Source organism: Brassica napus, chromosome C1 (assembly GCF_020379485.1).
Source record: "Brassica napus cultivar Da-Ae chromosome C1, Da-Ae, whole genome shotgun sequence".
Lineage (NCBI taxonomy): Eukaryota > Viridiplantae > Streptophyta > Magnoliopsida > Brassicales > Brassicaceae > Brassica > Brassica napus.
Window position 1 is genome coordinate 47,390,012 of NC_063444.1, and position 21,053 is coordinate 47,411,064.

The 21,053-nt window shown below is 34.3% G+C and overlaps 7 protein-coding genes, 1 long non-coding RNA gene and 1 pseudogene across 8 annotated transcripts; 2 read left to right on the plus strand and 7 right to left on the minus strand.

Annotated features, from left to right (window-relative positions):
• Positions 1-47: 47 nt before the first annotated feature.
• On the minus strand, positions 48-1,736 carry LOC125580326 (protein DOWN-REGULATED IN DIF1 11-like). Its single transcript, XM_048744675.1, has one exon. The coding sequence runs from the start codon at positions 1,734-1,736 to the stop codon at positions 1,245-1,247; it is 492 nt and encodes a 163-aa protein (XP_048600632.1). The 3' UTR covers positions 48-1,244.
• A 1,150-nt stretch (positions 1,737-2,886) lies between these two features.
• LOC125580327 lies at positions 2,887-3,686 on the minus strand (annotated as a pseudogene).
• Positions 3,687-4,767: 1,081 nt separating this feature from the next.
• LOC125580328 (protein DOWN-REGULATED IN DIF1 11-like) lies at positions 4,768-5,640 on the minus strand. Its single transcript, XM_048744676.1, has one exon. The coding sequence runs from the start codon at positions 5,579-5,581 to the stop codon at positions 5,099-5,101; it is 483 nt and encodes a 160-aa protein (XP_048600633.1). The 5' UTR covers positions 5,582-5,640; the 3' UTR covers positions 4,768-5,098.
• Positions 5,641-7,013: 1,373 nt separating this feature from the next.
• Positions 7,014-8,513, minus strand: LOC125580329 (protein DOWN-REGULATED IN DIF1 11-like). Its single transcript, XM_048744677.1, has one exon. The coding sequence runs from the start codon at positions 7,494-7,496 to the stop codon at positions 7,014-7,016; it is 483 nt and encodes a 160-aa protein (XP_048600634.1). The 5' UTR covers positions 7,497-8,513.
• A 961-nt stretch (positions 8,514-9,474) lies between these two features.
• LOC125580331 lies at positions 9,475-10,482 on the minus strand. The gene is made up of 2 exons (XR_007318081.1): positions 10,316-10,482; positions 9,475-9,732 (listed from the first exon to the last, which is right to left on the minus strand). It is a non-coding gene; the product is annotated as an uncharacterized LOC125580331 (long non-coding RNA).
• A 696-nt stretch (positions 10,483-11,178) lies between these two features.
• LOC125580330 lies at positions 11,179-12,121 on the plus strand. Its single transcript, XM_048744679.1, has one exon. The coding sequence runs from the start codon at positions 11,194-11,196 to the stop codon at positions 12,034-12,036; it is 843 nt and encodes a 280-aa protein (XP_048600636.1). The 5' UTR covers positions 11,179-11,193; the 3' UTR covers positions 12,037-12,121.
• A 365-nt stretch (positions 12,122-12,486) lies between these two features.
• Positions 12,487-13,821, minus strand: LOC106436932 (nascent polypeptide-associated complex subunit alpha-like protein 1). Its single transcript, XM_013877882.3, has 4 exons — positions 13,678-13,821; positions 13,429-13,504; positions 13,091-13,221; positions 12,487-13,016 (listed from the first exon to the last, which is right to left on the minus strand). Exons 1-4 carry the CDS (start codon positions 13,732-13,734, stop codon positions 12,672-12,674), a joined length of 609 nt encoding a protein of 202 aa, XP_013733336.1. The 5' UTR covers positions 13,735-13,821; the 3' UTR covers positions 12,487-12,671.
• Positions 13,822-14,189: 368 nt separating this feature from the next.
• LOC106436933 (50S ribosomal protein L10, chloroplastic-like) lies at positions 14,190-14,918 on the plus strand. The gene has a single exon (XM_013877883.3). It carries the CDS (start codon positions 14,289-14,291, stop codon positions 14,799-14,801), a length of 513 nt encoding a protein of 170 aa, XP_013733337.1. The 5' UTR covers positions 14,190-14,288; the 3' UTR covers positions 14,802-14,918.
• Positions 14,919-14,986: 68 nt separating this feature from the next.
• LOC106436931 (ankyrin repeat-containing protein ITN1) lies at positions 14,987-17,907 on the minus strand. The gene is made up of 4 exons (XM_013877880.3): positions 17,747-17,907; positions 16,863-17,366; positions 16,387-16,796; positions 14,987-15,953 (listed from the first exon to the last, which is right to left on the minus strand). The coding sequence occupies exons 1-4, from the start codon at positions 17,769-17,771 to the stop codon at positions 15,123-15,125; spliced, it is 1,770 nt and encodes a 589-aa protein (XP_013733334.1). The 5' UTR covers positions 17,772-17,907; the 3' UTR covers positions 14,987-15,122.
• Positions 17,908-21,053: the final 3,146 nt, after the last annotated feature.

The window sequence follows — 21,053 nt, forward strand, 5'->3', positions numbered from 1 at the left end:
CTCTAAGATTAACATTTTTAAATTGATTTCTATGTTTCAAGCATTGATAGTTAATTTAATACTCACTATGTTTCATGTGTCTTTAAATATTTTTCATAACGACATTTATAATTACTAAATATTTTTAAAGAATAAAATTACACCAATATGAAATGTATATAGTAGTGTTTCACTTAAGTAAAATATTGTAACTAATGGAAACATGGATCTATGTTTCTTGAAAAATTTCATGGTCTAAAATAGTGATGAATTCGCAAAACCAAAGATCATTTGTAGATAAAGCATATACGCTTTTTTGCAAAGAATTGTATAAGAATTTTTTCTAGTCTTGTCTAATAGATCTTTATGATTAAGTACTACATAAATTTTTAACAAGCAAGCAAGAAGAAGAACAAGAAGCAAAAACATGAACAAGGATGACTGTGGATATATAACTTGAAACGCCGTTTGAGATAAATACCAAGAACATAGACAATCATGAAATTTTGTCTCTTGGATCGTTGATCCCTCTGAGTTTATGTTTATCTGAGTTCTTACTGGTTATACTTGAATAAAAGCTTATGAACTATTGAAATATGATGCTTTTTTTAATATAGAGTGTTGGCCCATCAAGCATAAGCATATTGTTCCTTTGATCAACTAAATGTCCCTCTGATCAGTCTCATGAGAATCTATATTTTGATCCTATGAATACAAAGATTATTTCATTCTGTAAGTGGATTATTACAAAAGTAGAGATGATATAAACCTCGAAAAACAGAGAAGTTATATGTTTTGTGGAAAACATTGTAAAAGAGTTTTAGATAATTAACTCACAACCCATTATCATGAATTTTCATATTAGGTCCTAACTAGGATCATAAAAATGACATGAACGTTTTTATTTCACGAAAAATGAAAGTTACCTATTGTTTTTTCCTATATCGTTCTCTCACGTTTGATTTGTTTTCATAAATTTAATTGAATTTCAAATCACTTAATTTATTTGAGTTACAAAGAAAGAAATATATGATTTTGTTTAACAAGATTCATGTGCAATTATGTTTTATATTTGGTAAAATAAAAAACCATGCTAAGAAAACACTAGTTAGAACAACCAAGATATCACACTAAAGTTTTCTTATATCACATTAGAGTTAGAAAAACGAATAAGCTGATGAATGTTTTATTTTATTTTATATAGTTAGAATAATATAACAAACCATTATTTCATGATACATCATATAATATAACAAAAGATTTAATCAAGATAACAAAATCGTGTGGTCGTGAGATGATGAAGGACTTTCAACTTCAGCAGAACATCTGTTCCAAACCTCATTAGTTTTGAAAGAAACTTGAGAAGCAAAGCGTTTGAGTTGATACAATCGAAACATGAACTTTCTAATCTCCATGTAGCATTCTTTTCCAGCTCTTACTACCATCAAACAACACTCTCTTGAAACAGGTTTGCTCGTAAGAATCTCTCTAAGAACATCTTCATTACATTCCGAAATACCACTGGGCCCCATTTTATCAGCGCAGGTTCCGAGATACGTTTTGTATTTTGGTGGGAGGTTCTCTAACATATAAATATTGTACTCCTGCGAAGCCGGCGATAATGCATCCAATGTATCAAACTCACCGGGATTGACTAGTGGTTTATCGTCAACATCTTCTTGGCCCAAACATGGATACGCACATGATACTAAAATGTTGATTATGAAAAATGCCATAAAAATTGTCTTAGTGTCCATTTTGTATGATTAATTTTTTACTTATTCTTTGATTTTTTTTTTCTCCTCTTACCATGATATCTAAATGTATATATATATAGTAACCAAATGGTTTTGAATGTTATTGAAGGTGAGTGTATTAATTAATAAAATAACATTTTTAGTTGTTTTGAAATAACATAATTCCTTTTATTACTTTAGTTAACTCTAAGATTAACATTTTTAAATTGATTTCTATGTTTCAAGCATTGATAGTTAATTTAATACTCACTATGTTTCATGTGTCTTTAAATTTTTTGCATAACGACATTTATAATTACTAAATATTTTTAAAGAATAAAATTACACCAATATGAAACATATATAGTAGTGTTTCACTTAAGTAAAATATTGTAACTAATGGAAACATGGATCTATGTTTCTTGAAAAATTTCATGGTCTAAAAAAGTGATGAATTCGCAAAACCAAAGATCATTTGTAGATAAAGCATATACGTTTTTTTTGCAAAGAATTGTATAAGATTTTTTTCTAGTCTTGTCTAATAGATCTTTATGATTAAGTACTATATAAATTTTTAACAAGCAAGCAAGAAGAAGAAGAATAAGCAAAAACATGAACAAGGATGACTGTGGATATATAACTTGAAATGCCGTTTGAGATAAATACCAAGAACATAGACAATCATGAAATTTTGTCTCTTGGTTCGTTGATCCCTATGAGTTTATGTTTATCTGAGTTCTTACTGGTTATACTTGAATAAAAGCTTATGAACTATTGAAATATTATGCTTTTTTTTCATATAGAGTATTGGCCCATCAAGCATAAGCATATTGTTCCTTTGATCACGTAAATGTCCATCTGATCAGTCTCCTCATGAGAATCTATATTTTGATCCTATGATTGCAAAGATTATTTCATTCTGTAAGTGGATTATTACAAAAGAAGAAATGATATAAACCTTGAAAAACAGAGAAGTTATATGTTTTGTGGAAAACATTGTAAAAGAGTTTTAGATAATTAACTCATAACCCGTTATCAGGAATTTTCATATTAGGTCCTAACTAGGATCATAAAAATGAGATGAACGTTTTTATTTCACAAAAATGAAAATTACCTATTCTTTTTCCCTATATCGTTCTCTCACTTTTGATTTTTTTCATAAATTTAATTGAATTTCAAATCAATTAATTTATTCAAGTTACAAAGAAAGAAATATATGATTTTGTTTAACAAGATTTATGTGCAATTATGTTTTATATTTGATAAAATAAAAAACTATGCTAAGCAAACACAAGTTAGAACAACCAACATATCGCACTAAAGTTTTCTTATACCACATTAGAGTTAGGAAAACGAATAAGCTGATGAATTTTTTATTTTATTTTATATAGTTAGAATAATATAACAAACCATTATTTCATGATACATCATATAATATAACAAAAGATTCAATCAAGATAACTAAATCGCGTGGTCGTGAGATGATGAAGGACTTTCAACTTCAGCAGAACATCTGTTCCAAACCTCATTAGTTTTGAAAGAAACTTGAGAAGCAAAGCGTTTGAGTTGATACAATCGAAACATGAACTTTCTAATCTCCATGTAGCATTCTTTTCCAGCTCTTACTACCATCAAACAACACTCTCTTGAAACAGGTTTGTTCGTAAGAATCTCTCTAAAAACATCTTCATTACATTCCGAAATACCACTGGGCCCCATTTTATCAGCTCAGGTTCCGAGATACGTTTTGTATTTTGGTGGGAGGTTCTCTAACATATAAATATTGTACTCCTGCGAAGCAGGCGATAATGCATCCAATGTATCAAACTCACCGGGATTGACTAGTGGTTTATCGTCAACATCTTCTTGGCCCAAACATGGATACGCACATGACACTAAAATGTTGATTATGAAAAATGCCATAAAAATTGTCTTAGTGTCCATTTTGTATGATTAATTTTTTACTTATTCTTTGATTTTTTTTTTCTCCTCTTACCATGATATCTAAATGTATATATATATAGTAACCAAATGGTTTTGAATGTTATTGAAGGTGAGTGTATTAATTAATAAAAGAACATTTTTAGTTGTTTTGAAATAACATAATTCCTTTTATTACTTTAGTTAACTCTAAGATTAACATTTTTAAATTGATTTCTATGTTTCAAGCATTGATAGTTAATTTAATACTCACTATGTTTCATGTGTCTTTAAATTTTTTGCATAACGCCATTTATAATTACTAAATATTTTTAAAGAATAAAATTACACCAATATGAAACATATATAGTAGTGTTTCACTTAAGTAAAATATTGTAACTAATGGAAACATGGATCTATGTTTCTTGAAAAATTTCATGGTCTAAAAAAGTGATGAATTCGCAAAACCAAAGATCATTTGTAGATAAAGCATATACGTTTTTTTTGCAAAAAATTGTATAAGAATTTTTTCTAGTCTTGTCTAATAGATCTTTATGATTAAGTACTATATAAATTTTTAACAAGCAAGCAAGAAGAAGAAGAAGAAGCAAAAACATGAACAAGGATGACTGTGGATATATAACTTGAAATGCCGTTTGAGATAAATACCAAGAACATAGACAATCATGAAATTTTGTCTCTTGGTTCGTTGATCCCTATGAGTTTATGTTTATCTGAGTTCTTACTGGTTATACTTGAATAAAAGCTTATGAACTATTGAAATATTATGCTTTTTTTCATATAGAGTATTGGCCCATCAAGCATAAGCATATTGTTCCTTTGATCACGTAAATGTCCATCTGATCAGTCTCCTCATGAGAATCTATATTTTTATCCTATGATTGCAAAGATTATTTCATTCTGTAAGTGGATTATTACAAAAGAAGAGATGATATAAACCTTGAAAAACAAAGAAGTTATATGTTTTGTGGAAAACATTGTAAAAGAGTTTTAGATAATTAACTCACAACCCGTTATCAGGAATTTTCATATTAGGTCCTAACTAGGATCATAAAAATCAGATGAACGTTTTATTTCACGAAAAATGAAAATTACCTATTCTTTTTCCCTATATCGTTCTCTCACTTTTGATTTTTTTCATAAATTTAATTGAATTTCAAATCAATTAATTTATTCGAGTTACAAAGAAAGAAATATATGATTTTGTTTAACAAGATTTATGTGCAATTATGTTTTATATTTGATAAAATAAAAAACTATGCTAAGCAAACACAAGTTAGAACAACCAAGATATCGCACTAAAGTTTTCTTATACCACATTAGAGTTAGGAAAACGAATAAGCTGATGAATTTTTTATTTTATTTTATATAGTTAGAATAATATAACAAACCATTATTTCATGATACATCATATAATATAACAAAAGATTCAATCAAGATAACTAAATCGCGTGGTCGTGAGATGATGAAGGACTTTCAACTTCAGCAGAACATCTGTTCCAAACTTCATTAGTTTTGAAAAAAACTTGAGAAGCAAAGCGTTTGAGTTGATACAATCGAAACATGAACTTTCTAATCTCCATGTAGCATTCTTTTCCAGCTCTTACTACCATCAAACAACACTCTCTTGAAACAGGTTTGTTCGTAAGAATCTCTCTAAGAACATCTTCATTACATTCCGAAATACCACTGGGCCCCATCTTATCAGCGCAGGTTCCGAGATACGTTTTGTATTTTGGTGGGAGGTTCTCTAACATATAAATATTGTACTCCTGCGAAGCCGGCGATAATGCATCCAATGTATCAAACTCACCGGAATTGACTAGTGGTTTATCGTCAACATCTTCTTGGCCCAAACATGGATACACACATGACACTAAAGTGTTGATTATGAAAAATGTCATAAAAATTGTCTTAGTGTCCATTTTGTATGATTAATTTTTTACTTATTCTTTGATTTTTCTTCTCCTCTTACCATGATATCTAAATGTATATATATAGTAATCAAATGGTTTGAATGTTATTGATAGTGACTGTATTAATTAATAAAATAACATTTTTAGTTGTTTTGAAATAACATAATTCTTTTATTACTTTAGTTAACTCTAAGATTAACATTTTTAAATTGATTTCTATGTTTCAAGCATTGATAGTTAATTTAATACTCACTATGTTTCATGTGTCTTTAAATATTTTGCATAACGACATTTATAATTACTAAATATTTTTAAAGAATAAAATTACACCAATATGAAATGTATATAGTAGTGTTTCACATAAGTAAAAGATTGTAACTAATGGAAACATGGATCTATGTTTCTTGAAAAATTTCATGGTCTAAAATAGTAATGAATTCGCAAAACCAAAGATCATTTGTAGATAAAGCATATACGCTTTTTTGCAAAGAATTGTATAAGAATTTTTTCTAGTCTTGTCTAATAGATCTTTATGATTAAGTACTACATAAATTTTTAACAAGCAAGCAAGAAGAAGAAGAAGAAGCAAAAACGTGAACAAGGATGACTGTGGATATATAACTTGAAACGTCGTTTGAGATAAATACCAAGAACATAGACAATCATGAAATTTTGTCTCTTTGTTCGTTGATCCCTCTGAGTTTATGTTTATCTGAGTTCTTACTGGTTATACTTGAATAAAGGCTTATGAACTATTGAAATATTATGATTTTTTTCATATAGAGTATTGGCCCATCAAGCATAAGCATATTGTTCCTTTGATCACGTAAATGTCCATCTGATCAGTCTCCTCATGAGAATCTATATTTTGATCCTATGAATGCAAAGATTATTTCATTCTGTAAGTGGATTATTACAAAAGAAGAGATGATATAAACCTTGAAAAACAGAGAAGTTATATGTTTTGTGGAAAACATTGTAAAAGAGTTTTAGATAATTAACTCACAACCCGTTATCAGGAATTTTCATATTAGGTCCTAACTAGGATCATAAAAATGAGATGAACGTTTTTATTTCACGAAAAATGAAAATTACCTATTCTTTTTCCCTATATCATTCTCTCACTTTTGATTTTTTTCATAAATTTAATTGAATTTCAAATCAATTAATTTATTCGAGTTACAAAGAAAGAAATATATGATTTTGTTTAACAAGATTTATGTGCAATTATGTTTTATATTTGATAAAATAAAAAACTATGCTAAGCAAACACAAGTTAGAACAACCAAGATATCGCACTAAAGTTTTCTTATACCTCATTAGAGTTAGGAAAACGAATAAGCTGATGAATTTTTATTTTATTTTATATAGTTAGAATAATATAACAAACCATTATTTCATGATACATCATATAATATAACAAAAGATTCAATCAAGATAACTAAATCGCGTGGTCGTGAGATGAAGAAGGACTTTCAACTTCAGCTGAACATCTGTTCCAAACCTCATTAGTTTTGAAAAAAACTTGAGAAGCAAAGCGTTTGAGTTGATACAATCGAAACATGAACTTTCTAATCTCCATGTAGCATTCTTTTCCAGCTCTTACTACCATCAAACAACACTCTCTTGAAACAGGTTTGTTCGTAAGAATCTCTCTAAGAACATCTTCATTACATTCCGAAATACCACTGGGCCCCATTTTATCAGCGCAGGTTCCGAGATACGTTTTGTATTTTGGTGGGAGGTTCTCTAACATATAAATATTGTACTCCTGCGAAGCCGGCGATAATGCATCCAATGTATCAAACTCACCGGGATTGACTAGTGGTTTATCGTCAACATCTTCTTGGCCCAAACATGGATACGCACATGACACTAAAATGTTGATTATGAAAAATGCCATAAAAATTGTCTTAGTGTCCATTTTGTATGATTAATTTTGTACTTATTCTTTGATTTTTTTTTCTCCTCTTACGATGATATCTAAATGTATATATATAGTAATCAAATGGTTTTGAATGTTATTGTTGGTGAGTGTATTAATTAATAAAATAACATTTTTAGTTTTTCGAAATATCATATTTCCTTTATAACTTTAGTTAACTCTAAGATTAACATTTTTAAATTGATTTCTATGTTTCAGGCATTGATAGTTAATCATTATGTTTCATGTGTCTTTAAATTTTTTGCATAACGACATTTATAATTACTAAATATTTTTTAAAAATAAAATTACACCAATTTGAAACGTATAAAGTAGTGTTTCACTTAAGTAAAAGATTGTAATTAAATGGAAACTCGGATCTATGTTTCTTGAAAAAATTCATGGTCTAAAATAGTGATGAATTCGCAAAACCAAAGATCATTTGTAGATGAAGCATATACGTTTTTTTTTGCAAAGAATTGTATAAGAGTTTTGTCTAGTCTTGTCTAATAGATATTTATGATTAAGTACTACATAAATATTTAACAAGCAAGCAAGAAGAAGAAGAATAAGCTATTACATGAAGAAGGATGACTGTGGATATATAACTTGAAACGACGTTTGAGATAAATACCAAAAACATAGACAATCATGAAATTTTGTCTTTTGGTTCGTTGATCCCTCTGAGTTTATGTTTATCTGAGTTCTTACTGGTTATACTTGAATAAAAGGTTTTGAACTGTTAAATATGTTGCTTTTTTGATATAGAGTATTGGCTAAAATTCGTCAAAATATTAATAGTGATTAAATTTTAAATCTAAATATTATACTATCACACAATATATATATATATATATATATAACATTCACACATCAATTGTAAAAAATTTCTGATTATAAAGCAAAAATTAGATATTATGCAGAGGGGGTCCTTATGCAGATAGTTCAATTGTTTATGTTATTCAAATTAAATATATGTAAAATGTATTATAAAATATTATAATGTATTAATAGTTTATATGCATCAAGCAATTTATATAATATTTTAAAAATACAAGTTAATATTTTTCAAAAATTATGAATATGTTTATAAACATAATTATTATATTTATAAATACAAATAACTAAATAGTTAATAAAAGGGTATATTATAAATAAACATAAAAAATAAAATCAACAAATCATATTTTAGATAAAAAATTATATAAATCAATTAAATAATTAGTTTAAAAGTTATTATAAGATAAAAAGACAAAAATAGCACTAAATCAAGTTTTTGTTCCCAAACTAGCACTCAAGGTCAAAAGTCATAAAAAATAGCACATAATGTTTATCAAAAGTCACAAACTTAGGGTTTAGAGTTAAAGGGTGGGGTTTAGGATTTAGGGTTTAGGGTTTAGAGTTGAAAAATAAGGTTTTGGGGATAAGATTTCAAATTTTGAAAAATAAAAAAAAATTAAAATTTTCAAAGGATAAACTTAGAAAGGTGCTATTTTGGTCATTTTAGTTTTTGAATGCTATTTTTGTGATATAAACTTAGAAAGATGCTATTTTGGAGATTTGCCTTATTATAAAACTACGCGCGAATAAAATCTTGTAATTACCAAAACTGGACTGGATTTAACTACTTTCCAAATGATGTAAGGGCTTAGTTGAGTTTTTAAATCTAAGCTCGATTTAGGAAAATTATCGATCCTAACAAATTAATACATTAACAAACGTAATCCAGTAAATATACGAAAATATTCATCTATCTTCTTAAATTTTGAAATCTTTCCTCAAATCGTATAATAAAGGCCTGATGACGTGACAGCACACGCATCTTGATTATTAACCGTCCGATTGTAACTATTACCATCGATACATCCAAAGCTCAAACGGAGAAAGCGTTTAGGGTACGGGTAGGGTACATGATATAAACATATTGTGACACCCGCCACTTTCGAAATATAATAAATTGATAAAAACAGAAATAAAATAATAACACAACTCAAATAATAATAATCTTCATATCATAATATAAAAGTCAATACGGTATCAAAAGGCCTAAAAGCCCAACATCAATAACATCCGAAATATAAAATACGACATAAACCGAAAATCTGAAATAGGAATAACATAAACGATAAAAGTCCAAAGGCCTAAAGGCCCGATAAAGATAAAAGCGGTAAAAGCGATAGAAGCCCAAAAGCCCAATAGCACCGGTCCGATAATCACTCCTGCTCGTCGGTCTCACCTAGAAGGGGGAGAAAGAAGGAGGGGTGAACGACAGGGGAATCGCTCAATGAGTTATGGGATGCCACCCCGAAGTCCATGGACCCGGACATAGCACTCCGAATAAATTAATTCTAATGCATGTCAAACACAGTACCTAAAGTACTCAAGCAACAAACAATGGTCCTAGCGAGGTGCACACTCGCCGCCCACTAACAGGCCAAAAACACTACCGAAAAGGTGCTCGGTTCATACACACACCGAAAAAGTGCTCGGTAACACACGCCCGTAGACGATTTATCGACACTTCCAGTCTACAGCTCAACCGGTCGACTAAAGTTGATCGTAACCTCCATACAATCCGGCATACAGAAGTCCGTCTCTGTATCCGTCTCCAAACAAAAACAATCCTAGCTAAGAATTTACATTAAGTGAAACAATCAATGTTAGAATCCTGTAACCCCCTAGTTCCGGTTTATGCAAAGAACCTAAAACTAAACAAGCAATGACAGACTCGATTTCACACAGACAGAACACATTAGAAATAAATTATATTTATTCGAGGTCCTAAGCCGTGTACGAGAAGTTCGAGAATAGACCCTCACCTTAGCAACAATAAGAAGTGGTATCTATGAATTCCAGCTGCTCAAATGGACTCCAAATCTGAAATCAGATCGAAATTTCGAGTCAGAACGCCTTTCGAACGGTTTAAAACGGGTATTTACGGAAAAGTCAACCCGCTGGTCAAAAATTAATTATTTAATTAATTAATCCGATTTTTCCTAACCGATTTCCAATTGATTTTGACCGACCGGTTTAACCTAACCGAATCGAAATCAATTTAAACCAGTCAAACCACCGGTTGACCGAGTCACCGAGTTGACTCACCGGGTTGACTCGGCCGAGTTGGCGAGTCACCGACGAGTCACCCGTGTCGGTCACTGTGGCGACGGCGGCAAGGCGGCGACGCGGCGGCTTACCGGAAAATCAACGGCGGCGACGCGGCGGCAGCTTCTCGGCGGCGAACGGACGGTGGTCGGTCACGGAGGCTCCGTCGAAAGTTGGTCGGAGACGGCGGCGAGTGGCCGGAATTCGCGGTGGCTCCGGCGGACGGCGGCAGCGCGTGTTTCACGCGCGCGCAGAGGCGAAACTTCGGGAGGCGCGTGCGGCTTCGTCCGGGCTCCGATTGAGGCGTGGTTGGTGTCTACGGCTTCGTCTCGACGAGAGGAACACGATGGTGGTCTTGAATGCACGAGATGATCAATGGTTAGGAAGTTATGGGCGATTTACTAAACGGAAACGAAACTGAGCTTAAGGAATGCGGTTTCCGGCGATTACCTAGGGTGTTTATCGGTGGTGGCAAGCTGAACGTGATCACGGCGCACGGTTGCTCCGGCGACGAGCTCAGGTGAGCTTTCTCCTTTCTTCTCCTTCTTCTCTCTCTCTTTCTCTTTCTCTTTATCAAACTTTAAAGAAGTTGGAGATGGTGGAGAAGAAGGTGGAAGTGGTGGGGTTGGAGAAAGAAGTGGAGATGGTGGGAGTGGTGGAAGTGGTGGGTCATTACACATACACACTCGAGAACGATAACAAGAAAAAGATTCTCTCTCTCGCAACAAGAAGAAGCTCAATGGCTCCGACGATAAGAACCGTCGCAACTTACAACACTCACCAAGAACACACCGTCGATTTCTTCGGAAACGAGTTCACCGTCACCGTGACTCGCTCTACCTCCGTCATCACCCGATGGATCAACAACGTCCAATACTACAACCACTACTCCTCCTCTCACCCTCTCGTCGTCGGAGTCGGCGTTCAGTGGACACCCGCTGGTTACCACCCAATTTATCTATGTGATAACTGCTACTACGCCGATCCTTCACTGGGAAGTTACTACAACGCAGATCCGGAGGCAGACACTCTCCAGCTATGCGTGGGCACACGGTGCCTCGTCATCCAGCTGTCTCACTGCGACGATGTCCCCGACGAGCTACGCAGTTTCCTGACGGATCCGCGGACGGTTTACGTCGGTTTCTGGAACGGCCAAGACGCGGGGAAGCTGGCGAGGTCGAGACATGGGCTTGAGATCGGGGAGCTTCTTGATTTGAGGAACTATGTTCAAGATTCGGGAGGGTTTGGGATGAGTCGTTGTTCGTTCGAGGAGATGGTTGAGGAGTGTATGGGTTATCAAGGAGTGAGGCTTGATCGTGGGATAAGTATGAGTGATTGGAGTGCGTATGAGCTTGACCATGAGCAGATTCTTCAGGCTTCGGTGGATGCTTATGTTTGCTTTGAGCTTGGTGTCTGGGTTCGTCTATGGGAGTACTGAATAAAGATTCATTCAACGAATCTTTCTCTTGTTACTTATTAGGAAGAAAAAAAACTGTTATTGATTCGTAGTATGAGTTAAACTATCACTAGATGTTTATGCTTGGTCCTGTTTTGGTTTTGTCTATGGTTTCATATTACAATGTTTGCAATGATCCTTGTGGATGCTAACGCAATGTGATTTAAAGATTGTTTTAAAAATGGTTTTGTCAACTAACTTCACTTAGATAGAATGTTTTAATATCATTAACGAAGAAATCGTTTTTGAGTATTATAATCTCGTTTTAGTTTCTTACAACTAAAATCTGATTACCTAACCAAACAGACTTGAGCATAACGATATTTCTTTTCTTATGAAAATCATGTTATACGAATATTAATTTAATATATAGTGGTGTATTCGTCCATGACTATACTTATTTGCCATATATTAGCTTTCAACTCCGTTAGGTAAGACGGTAAGAGTAATAGTAGATAATATGCAATATGAAACCAAACTGTATACTGAATCACTGATACAACACTGAAAACACTTCAAGAACACATGGAAAACAAAAACTTGCGAAACCTTTTGAAAATCTCAGCGGACATATAACTCCAAGTTAAGCCACATATCTAAGTTGAAAAGATTTTGGTTTAGGTGGTAAGCTCCATGATAGCAGTGACAATATCTCCATCCGCAGACTTGAGAGCCTTCACAGCCTTTGGCCTAGTCACTCCTGCTTGGGTCATCACCAACTCAATGTCCTTTGGCTCGACACCATCCTCGTCAACATCCTCATCATCATCCTGCACCACTGCGGCAGCGCTCGACGAAGACTCGCCCTTGATCACGTTGCTGAGGTCCGGAGCCTTGAACTGCTCTGCGGCCTGCGACTGCATCTGCGAGCTCAAATCCTCTATCTTGGCCTCTCCAAAGATGACGTACGTGTCTGATGCTGGGCTCTTGAAGACATCGGGTTTAGATATGACGAACATTATCTGTATCCCATATCAATGTCGATCATCATCAATACAGTATAAAGATTGAATGGGCAAAAAAGAAGAAGACTAACGTTCTTGCTCTTTTTGACGGTGACACGGCTGACACCAGTGATGGGTTTCATCCCGAGCTTGAGCATGGCTTTGCGACTCTTCTTCTCACTTCTGCTTTGTTTCGACTTGCCTCCTGCCTCTCCATCTTGTCCTGGTTTCACCAATTAACAACTCAATATAATGACTCAACTAGAACATGAAGTCTCGATGCATATGATTCACACACTACAGTTAGCTCTTTTTTTTTAACCAATTATAAATCAATCTTTACACATTTTATACAGATTCTGAGCATCAACCAATCTTCCCCAAATCTAAAACTAACATAGGAGCTGTATTTTGTTAACATAGGGCTTACCCTCCGCATCATCATCGTCATCATCGGAGTCTTCCTCATCGTTGTCATCAGCGTCCTCAACTTCAGGCTTATCAAGCTACACACATCAGTCCAAAAACGCAAACAAATCAGACTTTTGCAATGCTAAAGTGATTTGAAAACCGATATTTAAACGAAGCGAACTCAGATCTAAAGCAAAACACTAAGATCTGAGGTGAGTCTAGTTCCATATAATAGAAAGAGAGAGAGTAAGAAGATTAGAAAATTTACATCGATCTTCTGTTCTTCCAATTTGGCGGCGAGGATCTCTTTCTCTTCGGTAGTCATATGGTGATTTGTGTATCGAAGTTTAGAGAGAGAGAGAGAGAGAGAGAGAGAGAGATGAAGTTTCGTGAAACTGTGCCGAAACCTTAAAACCCTAGAAGAAGAGACCACGTCGAACTTTTAATTTGAATTTGGGCTTTGGGCTTTGAGATTTGGGCTTTGGGCCTTACTGTATCTTCTTCTTTCCTCACCGGATTGATAGAGTTGGTTTAAAATGACCAAACCAGAGATTTATATTTACATTCTAAACATGATTAAACCGATACGACCACTCTCTGTAAATCTCTGAGTGTGTCTCGTTTCGAATCTCGAGTTCGATCGCACCTTTTTTAGACTACGTCGAATTTTTTAATTTGGGGTTTAGGCTTAACGCATTGGGCCTAACTGTATCTTCTACTTTCCTCTGTAATGCTCTTCATATACATAGAGTTGGTTTACAATGACTAAACCAAAGATTTAAGTTGTACATTCTAAACCATGATTAAACCGATAAAACCTCTTAGAGAAAGAACCCTAGCTTAGTCTCATCATTTCGAATCTCGATCGCGCTAACAGCGATGTCTAGCCTTCGAAGAGCTCTCCTCGTCGCCGGGAAGACGAAGATCAACCTCCAGAACTGCCATTTCATCACCGGAATCAACTACAACGGCCTCAGCGTTAAGCAGCTACAAGAGCTCCGCGGGATCCTCCGCGAAAACAGCAACACGAAGCTCCTCGTCGCGAAGAACACTCTCGTCTTCAAGGCCCTGGAAGGAACCAAGTGGGAGTCTCTGAAGCCGTGTATGAAAGGTATGAACGCGTGGATCTTCGTGCAGACCGAAGACATCCCCGCGGCTTTGAAGACGTTCGTCAGTTTCCAGAAGGAGAAGAAGTTATTCGATAATAACTTGGGAGGTGCTGTGTTCGAGGAGAAGCTGTATGGTCCGAAGGATTATAAGGTTATTGAAACGATGCCGTCTCGGGCTGATGTGTATGGTGTGATGTTTGGTGCGTTGCATTGGCCGGGGTTGGATCTTGTTAACACGTTGCAAGCACCTTCTGCGTCGGAAAATGAGAGTGCCGCTGCATAGAGTAGTTTTCTCAATTTGTTATATCGAAATGCTTTAAATTTATCATTTGTGTTTGTTCTTCCGGATTAAAGATATGATATTTTTATGAAAATAAATTCAAACTTCAGTTTCAGACCATGTTTTGTTACAATTGGATTGAGTTTTCTTACGAGTAATAAAAATACACCAATGCTGATGCTCCTCTGTTTCTAAATAATACGTAGTTTTTGAATATGATGAGTTGACCAGTGTTTACAGAGTTGTGACAATTGTGTTTGCCTATTGTCACAAGATCGTCTAGTCTAGCTCCTTTCACCAAATATATTTACATGATTATTGATCTTAGATTGCGAAAATTGGATCGACTTCAGAGTTTGAGTGATCTGAATGATGCCAAGAGTTGGAACCACTCCTACGCGCACTCTTAATCCTCTTCCTCATTGACCTCACCCTCTTCGACTTCACCACATAATAAGTCATGGTTCCAAGAACACCAGCCATTATCACACCACCAACCACTGTCACAAGCTCTGCAGCCCACTCGTTCTTCCGCCCAACCACTATATAAGACGATGCAAGAAACGCCACAGATGTACACATAGACGCCAACCACATCAGTTTGTTGATCACTTCAACTACCCTCTTCTCAGCTTTTGTCTCTCCTCTCACCAACGTGATCTGAACCACCACCACCGCCAGAGAAGTAAACAAGGCTATTGCGTTGAAGATAAAGAAGATCTTGAACGATGCTCGGCCCACCACCACTGCTGATCCGTCGTTGTTGTCTCCTCCCGGTACTGTGAAGATAGCGGCAAAAGCTACGGTTGCAAAGAGCACAGCCACAACGGTTACTGAGTTTGTTGCGTTGTTGATTCCTTCTCTGTGGAGTTTCCTGAGCTCTTTTGAAATGTTGTGAACGTTCTTGTTAGTCCTTTTCGTCTGTTCCAGCTGGATATGAACATCGTTCTTGATTTGGGTCACAGTGCTTCTCAGCTCGTCTCTTGGCTGGTTCAGCTCATTTGCCCTGAGAGCTCCACATCGAGCAAGAGACTCTTTTATGTATGAAGATTCTTCTGAGAGTGGAAGCCCCTCTGCAATGTCAAGCGCTGTCTTGCGTTCTCGGGTTAAAGCATTGGCGTTGGTATCAGGGAGTGACAATAATAGTTCAACAATCTGCAAGAACATGCCGATATGTGAAACATTCAACCAAAGTTATTGAAATGAAATCATACTCTCTAGGCTAGGCCTGAGATTTTGAACTGAATCCGAGCCAAACCAAAATTTCCGGTTAATTCGGCTAGTTTGGTTAGGAGTTTGGTTCGATTCGGTAGGTTTTTATAAGAAGTTTGGTTGGTTTTTGTAAAAATATGATAATAACCAAACCATACCAAAATCTCAAACTAAACTAACCAAACTAACCGAAGTTACCAGGAAATTAACCGAACTTATCAAAAAATTTAACAAAATAAAACCAAAATCTAACCGAAGAATTTCAAAAACCGAATTAACGGAATACCGAACCGAACTTTATTTCGGGTTAATTTGGTAAGATTTATATTGAACCGAATAACCTGAATTAACCATGCCTCTTCTAGGTGATGCATACCTCTGCTCGTTTTTTCCTTGTGGCAACATGTAACGCCGTGTTACAAGACTTGTCCGGAAGCATAACAATGGCAGGATCTGCATCCAACAACAGTTTCACCACTTCGGAGCTCTGTCCTTTAACAGCCATGTGAAGTGCAGTTTGTCCTTTCTTATCAACCCTTCTCGCTAGGTGAGGATCTTTAACTAGCAAAGCTTTTATAACATCCACATGCCCTTGCCTTGCAGCTAGATGCAATGCATTTTTATGGTTAGACCGAGAAATTTCAAGCAAGTTCCCAGCTTTGGATAAAAGCTGGTTCACAACTTCCGTATGTCCTCTCATAGCCGCAGACACAAGCGGAGTTGCATTCGATGGACCAAACGTATGGCTAAGCGTCGAATCATGATCTAGTAAAACCTCAACAATAGCTGCAAGAAACAAACCATACATCATTCACAAGAAGAAACAAAGAGTAAAGCTTTGTGATGCCTTACCATGATGACCTTGTATGGCAGCAATGTGAAGAGGATCATAACCAGAACGGTTCTTCTTAGCAATACTCTCTCTACTCGAATACTTCAAAAGCTCTTTCACAACATCAAGATGACCTTTATCAGCAGCAGTGAAGAGCGCGGTCTCGCCTAACTCATTCACCTCAGTCACAATCGAAGCCCTGATCTCAGCAACTTCAGCGTCAAACTCTTCCCCGCTCAGAGTCCCTTCCATCTGAGAGTTAATATCCTTGAGAATCTGCTGCACAGCCGACAAATCGCCACGCTGAGCAGCTAAGTGAAGCTCAGTGTCGTTGTGGCGACCAGTGACTTGCTTCACGTACTTTTTCTTCCCAGCTTGATCCATTCTTTTGCCTGAGTTAGACAGAACCAAAGCTGGTGCAGTTGCTGTTGCGGATGGTGAAGGCGTTGGTGAAGGATCTAACATAGGGTTTTGAGACTCAGTAGATTGTAGAATCATTCCACCTTTCACCATATCTTTTTCTCCTGAAAAATTCAAACATCAATTCAACTACATAGATCTGGAATATTACACACATGTGTATGTAACTAGGTGAATTTATGATATAATCATTTTGGATTAAATAAAAATAGTACGAATTTTGATAAGTGAAGAAGCATATGGGTGGTTCGGTAATTAACAGACAAGACAAGGGACCATGAAGATCAACATGTCTGAAAAACGGTTGAGTTATTCTTTTCCGACAATCACGCAAAATAATCAATCAACTACTAAAGTTGTAAGAGAATAATCTTTGATGCTGCCTAAAACTCTTTCCAGCTAAAAAAAATCAAATACAATAACAAAAAAATCTAGATCGTATTGGAAAAGTCGTCCAGAGATGTGTAAAGTCAAAGTTGGTTACCATCTGCAAAGGATGAGGCAGCCATGAGTGAAGCTCAGAGCTATAGGAGACAAGAGAGGAAGATGATTTATGTTAGCTGGTGTTTTGTGTTGAGATGGGTAATTGGGGAAGGAGGGAGAGAGAGAGAGACTAAAATATTTAGATGGTAAAGTGAGAGTCATCCCCCATGTACTAAAATATTTGCTTCTTTTTTCAATAGTAAATTTTGCCCTTTTCTTAACTTTCTTATTTTATTATTACAGAGAAGTTTACTAAAATGACACAAATTAATTTGTGTTATTACTAGAATGACTCATATTTTCTAAAAATTATTAGAATATTTTTCTGGTCATAATTACTCTTGCTTATAGTTATAACAAAAAAAAACATTACTAAAACACCATTAACATTTGATCGACGGCCGATTTATTTTAAAAAAAATAAATATATCGAGTAATAAGTCTGTTCATAACATCTGTATAGAAAAAAACTCTACCGTTAAAGTGGTGCCAGATTTTCTTAAAAACGTTAAATTTGTTTCCACGACAGAGTTAATTGTCCAATTTGAATAGAAAACAGATTTATAAGACTATGTCTGTAGAATGAAGTGGCAGATATTTTATAAACAGTAGATTTTTGTGGTCAACTTATTTTCTTATGTTCGACTTATTTTCTTACGGTAGAGTTATATATCTGATTTAAAATTATCGGTAGACTTTTTATTTATGTGGTCACAGACTTTTTAATTCATATTGTGGCAGCTTTATTAACGAAAATCTGGATTTATATAAACCAAACATAATTTAATGTTCAGTTTCGATCCGGTTTACATTAATTTCGAATCTGGTTTATTTTTAAGTTAATTAAAATCAGAATTATATATTTTTTTTGGTAATTGTCATCATATTATCTCTTTCATCCCTCTTTTCTTTTTTTCAAGTTGTTTCTTTTTTTTTATGGTGGTTTAAACAACTTGTTGCAATCTTTATTGATTGGATAAATATGGATCACATCATTCTCTGTCTGCGGAAAGTGAAAATTTGACTCTTTATAATGATCTCACGGTGTAGTCCGAGTGATAGTGAGAAAAAAAGTTTCAAACTTTTTTTATTTTGTCAACAGCTTCATATGTTGCACAAAAAAAATCAACAGCTTATTTGATGCTCTTTCTGGTAAGTTCAAGCTGCGGTTACCATGAAGAAAAAGGTTTGTAACATTATCAAATCAAAGCAGTATACAACGTTCAAGCGTGTAGAGTAATATTAGCAATACAAAAATAGACAAATAGCGGTCTCCTAGGCATACAATACAAAATCCCAAATGTGAAATTTGTACAAGAGAGTAAAAGTAAAATGCTCTGAACATCTCACTGGAGTAGATACACTCATCCACAAGCTGACGGAGATTAGGATTCTCCAATGCAGTTACCAAGTCTTTCTTTATCATTCAGCTGTTCATCGGCATGAGAACCGGGAGACACTCCGATATAAACCTGAACATGAGTAAAAGGAAACAGTAACAATCATACATATATATAGCAAATGACCATTGAAAAAAGGGAAATACCAATAGCATTAAAAAAATTTATGTCACAAATATAGATTTTAAAGATCAAAATGATCAAAATGACCAAAATGTTTCATTAAAGAAGTAAATATACACTTATACCCATAGGGTTAACTAATCCAAACATTTAGGGTTTAGAGTTAAGGGGTAGAGATTTTGGATTGAGATTTAAAATTTTATAAAATAGAAAATAAATATTATAAATTTGAAAAAAAAAATTTCAAAAATAGTTTCAAAAATTATTTTCGAATTACAAAAAGAAATTTAAAAATAAAAAAAAATTCAAAAAAAAAATCTTTTTATAAAAAAGTTAGAGTTTGAAAACATATAATCTAAAACTATAAATTTTTTTTTTTTAATTTTTTAATTTATTTTTTTAATTTTTAATTTATTTTATATATCTAGGATATTAAGGTCATTTTACCTATTAAATGAAACATTTTGGTCATTTTCTTCTTTGTAGTCTATTTTTGTGACAAAAACTTAAAAATTGTCTATTTATGAGAATTGTCCATGAAAAAATCTATCTTTTTACTTAAAGCATAGTTGACATAATAATGGAGGGGCAAGCATTCTTTAAGCTTAGCTCTCAAACACAGACCAATTATAATTGCCTTACTACAGTGTTGGATCGTCGGTGTAAACGTTATCCTGAATTGATCACATAACCAAAACCCACAAATTCACAAATCATTAAAGATCATGTACACAGAAGGAAAAAAAGCCTCACACTTTTAGATCCAAAATAAAAAAGTTTGGAACTTTCTTTCTCACTAAAGGAATTGAAAGTTAAAGTTATGTAAAAAGCAGAACCAAAATTAAACTTTAACTCAGAGTTGAATGTGAGCCGGTGGTAAAAGAACTAGGAATTAGAGTCTATAAACTTTCACAATCAATAAAACAATAATCAAATAACCAAAATTAATTAGGAAACATAAAAAAACAGTCTCGGTTCAAAGTGGAAAGAATGTTGAAATTGGGATTTACGGGTTTCAAAATTAAACATTCAATCAAACAATACATGTTAAAATATGTAATAACAACTTGGAATTGGACAGATTTAGCACTTACAGTTCAATTTTGTTGATCTAAAACAGAAGACAAATCAGACCTTCTGTTTCGTCGATGTCTACGGCGACTTGACGAGGAGGTGTCAAAATCTATGGCGGCGTGACGGAGGAGATGTTGCCGGAGTTGGGATAGGAACGACGGCGACTCTTTATAAAATTGAAACATCAACTTATTAGTCTCGATGAAGCATTGTTTTCCAGCTTTTACGACCTTCAGACAACACTCCCTTGAAACAGGTTCATTCGTAAGAATCTCTTTAATAACATAGAGACCACATTTTCCAATGGGTTCCATCTTGTCCATGCAGGTTTCGACATACATTTTGTATTTTGGTGGGAGGATCTCTAGCATATAAATATTGTAATCTTGCGAAGCCGGTGATATCACATCCAATGTATCAAACTCGCGACCCGGATTGACCAGTGGTTCAACGTCTACATCTTCTCGACCAAAAATTGGATACGCATATGATACTAAAGTGGTCATTATGAAAAATGCCATAAAAATTGTCTTAGTCTTAATTCTTTATGATTACTATTTAACTTCTTCTTTGAATTGTTTTGTTTTTTTTTCCTATTACCATGATTTATAATTGTTTATATATAGTAGTCAAGTGGTTTTGAATGTTATTGATGGTGTTTTGTATTAATTAATATAATAACATTTTTAGTTATTTTGCAAAAACATAATT

Bases quoted from the DNA above. Each gene is read 5' to 3' on its own strand.
- LOC125580326 (XM_048744675.1), bottom strand. From the start codon at position 1,736: ATGGACACTAAGACAATTTTTATGGCATTTTTCATAATCAACATTTTA.
- LOC125580328 (XM_048744676.1), bottom strand. From the start codon at position 5,581: ATGGACACTAAGACAATTTTTATGACATTTTTCATAATCAACACTTTA.
- LOC125580329 (XM_048744677.1), bottom strand. From the start codon at position 7,496: ATGGACACTAAGACAATTTTTATGGCATTTTTCATAATCAACATTTTA.
- LOC125580330 (XM_048744679.1), top strand. From the start codon at position 11,194: ATGGTGGAGAAGAAGGTGGAAGTGGTGGGGTTGGAGAAAGAAGTGGAG.
- LOC106436932 (XM_013877882.3), bottom strand. From the start codon at position 13,734: ATGACTACCGAAGAGAAAGAGATCCTCGCCGCCAAATTGGAAGAACAG. The intron at 13,505-13,677 runs GTAAATTTTCTA...TGATGTGTGTAG, and splicing joins TGGAAGAACAGAAGATCGAT to CTTGATAAGCCTGAAGTTGA. The intron at 13,017-13,090 runs GTTAGTCTTCTT...TATGGGATACAG, and splicing joins CCGTCAAAAAGAGCAAGAAC to ATAATGTTCGTCATATCTAA.
- LOC106436933 (XM_013877883.3), top strand. From the start codon at position 14,289: ATGTCTAGCCTTCGAAGAGCTCTCCTCGTCGCCGGGAAGACGAAGATC.
- LOC106436931 (XM_013877880.3), bottom strand. From the start codon at position 17,771: ATGGCTGCCTCATCCTTTGCAGATG. The intron at 16,797-16,862 runs GTAAGGCATCAC...TGTTTCTTGCAG, and splicing joins TGCCATACAAGGTCATCATG to CTATTGTTGAGGTTTTACTA. The intron at 15,954-16,386 runs GTATGCATCACC...ATGTTCTTGCAG, and splicing joins CAAGGAAAAAACGAGCAGAG to ATTGTTGAACTATTATTGTC.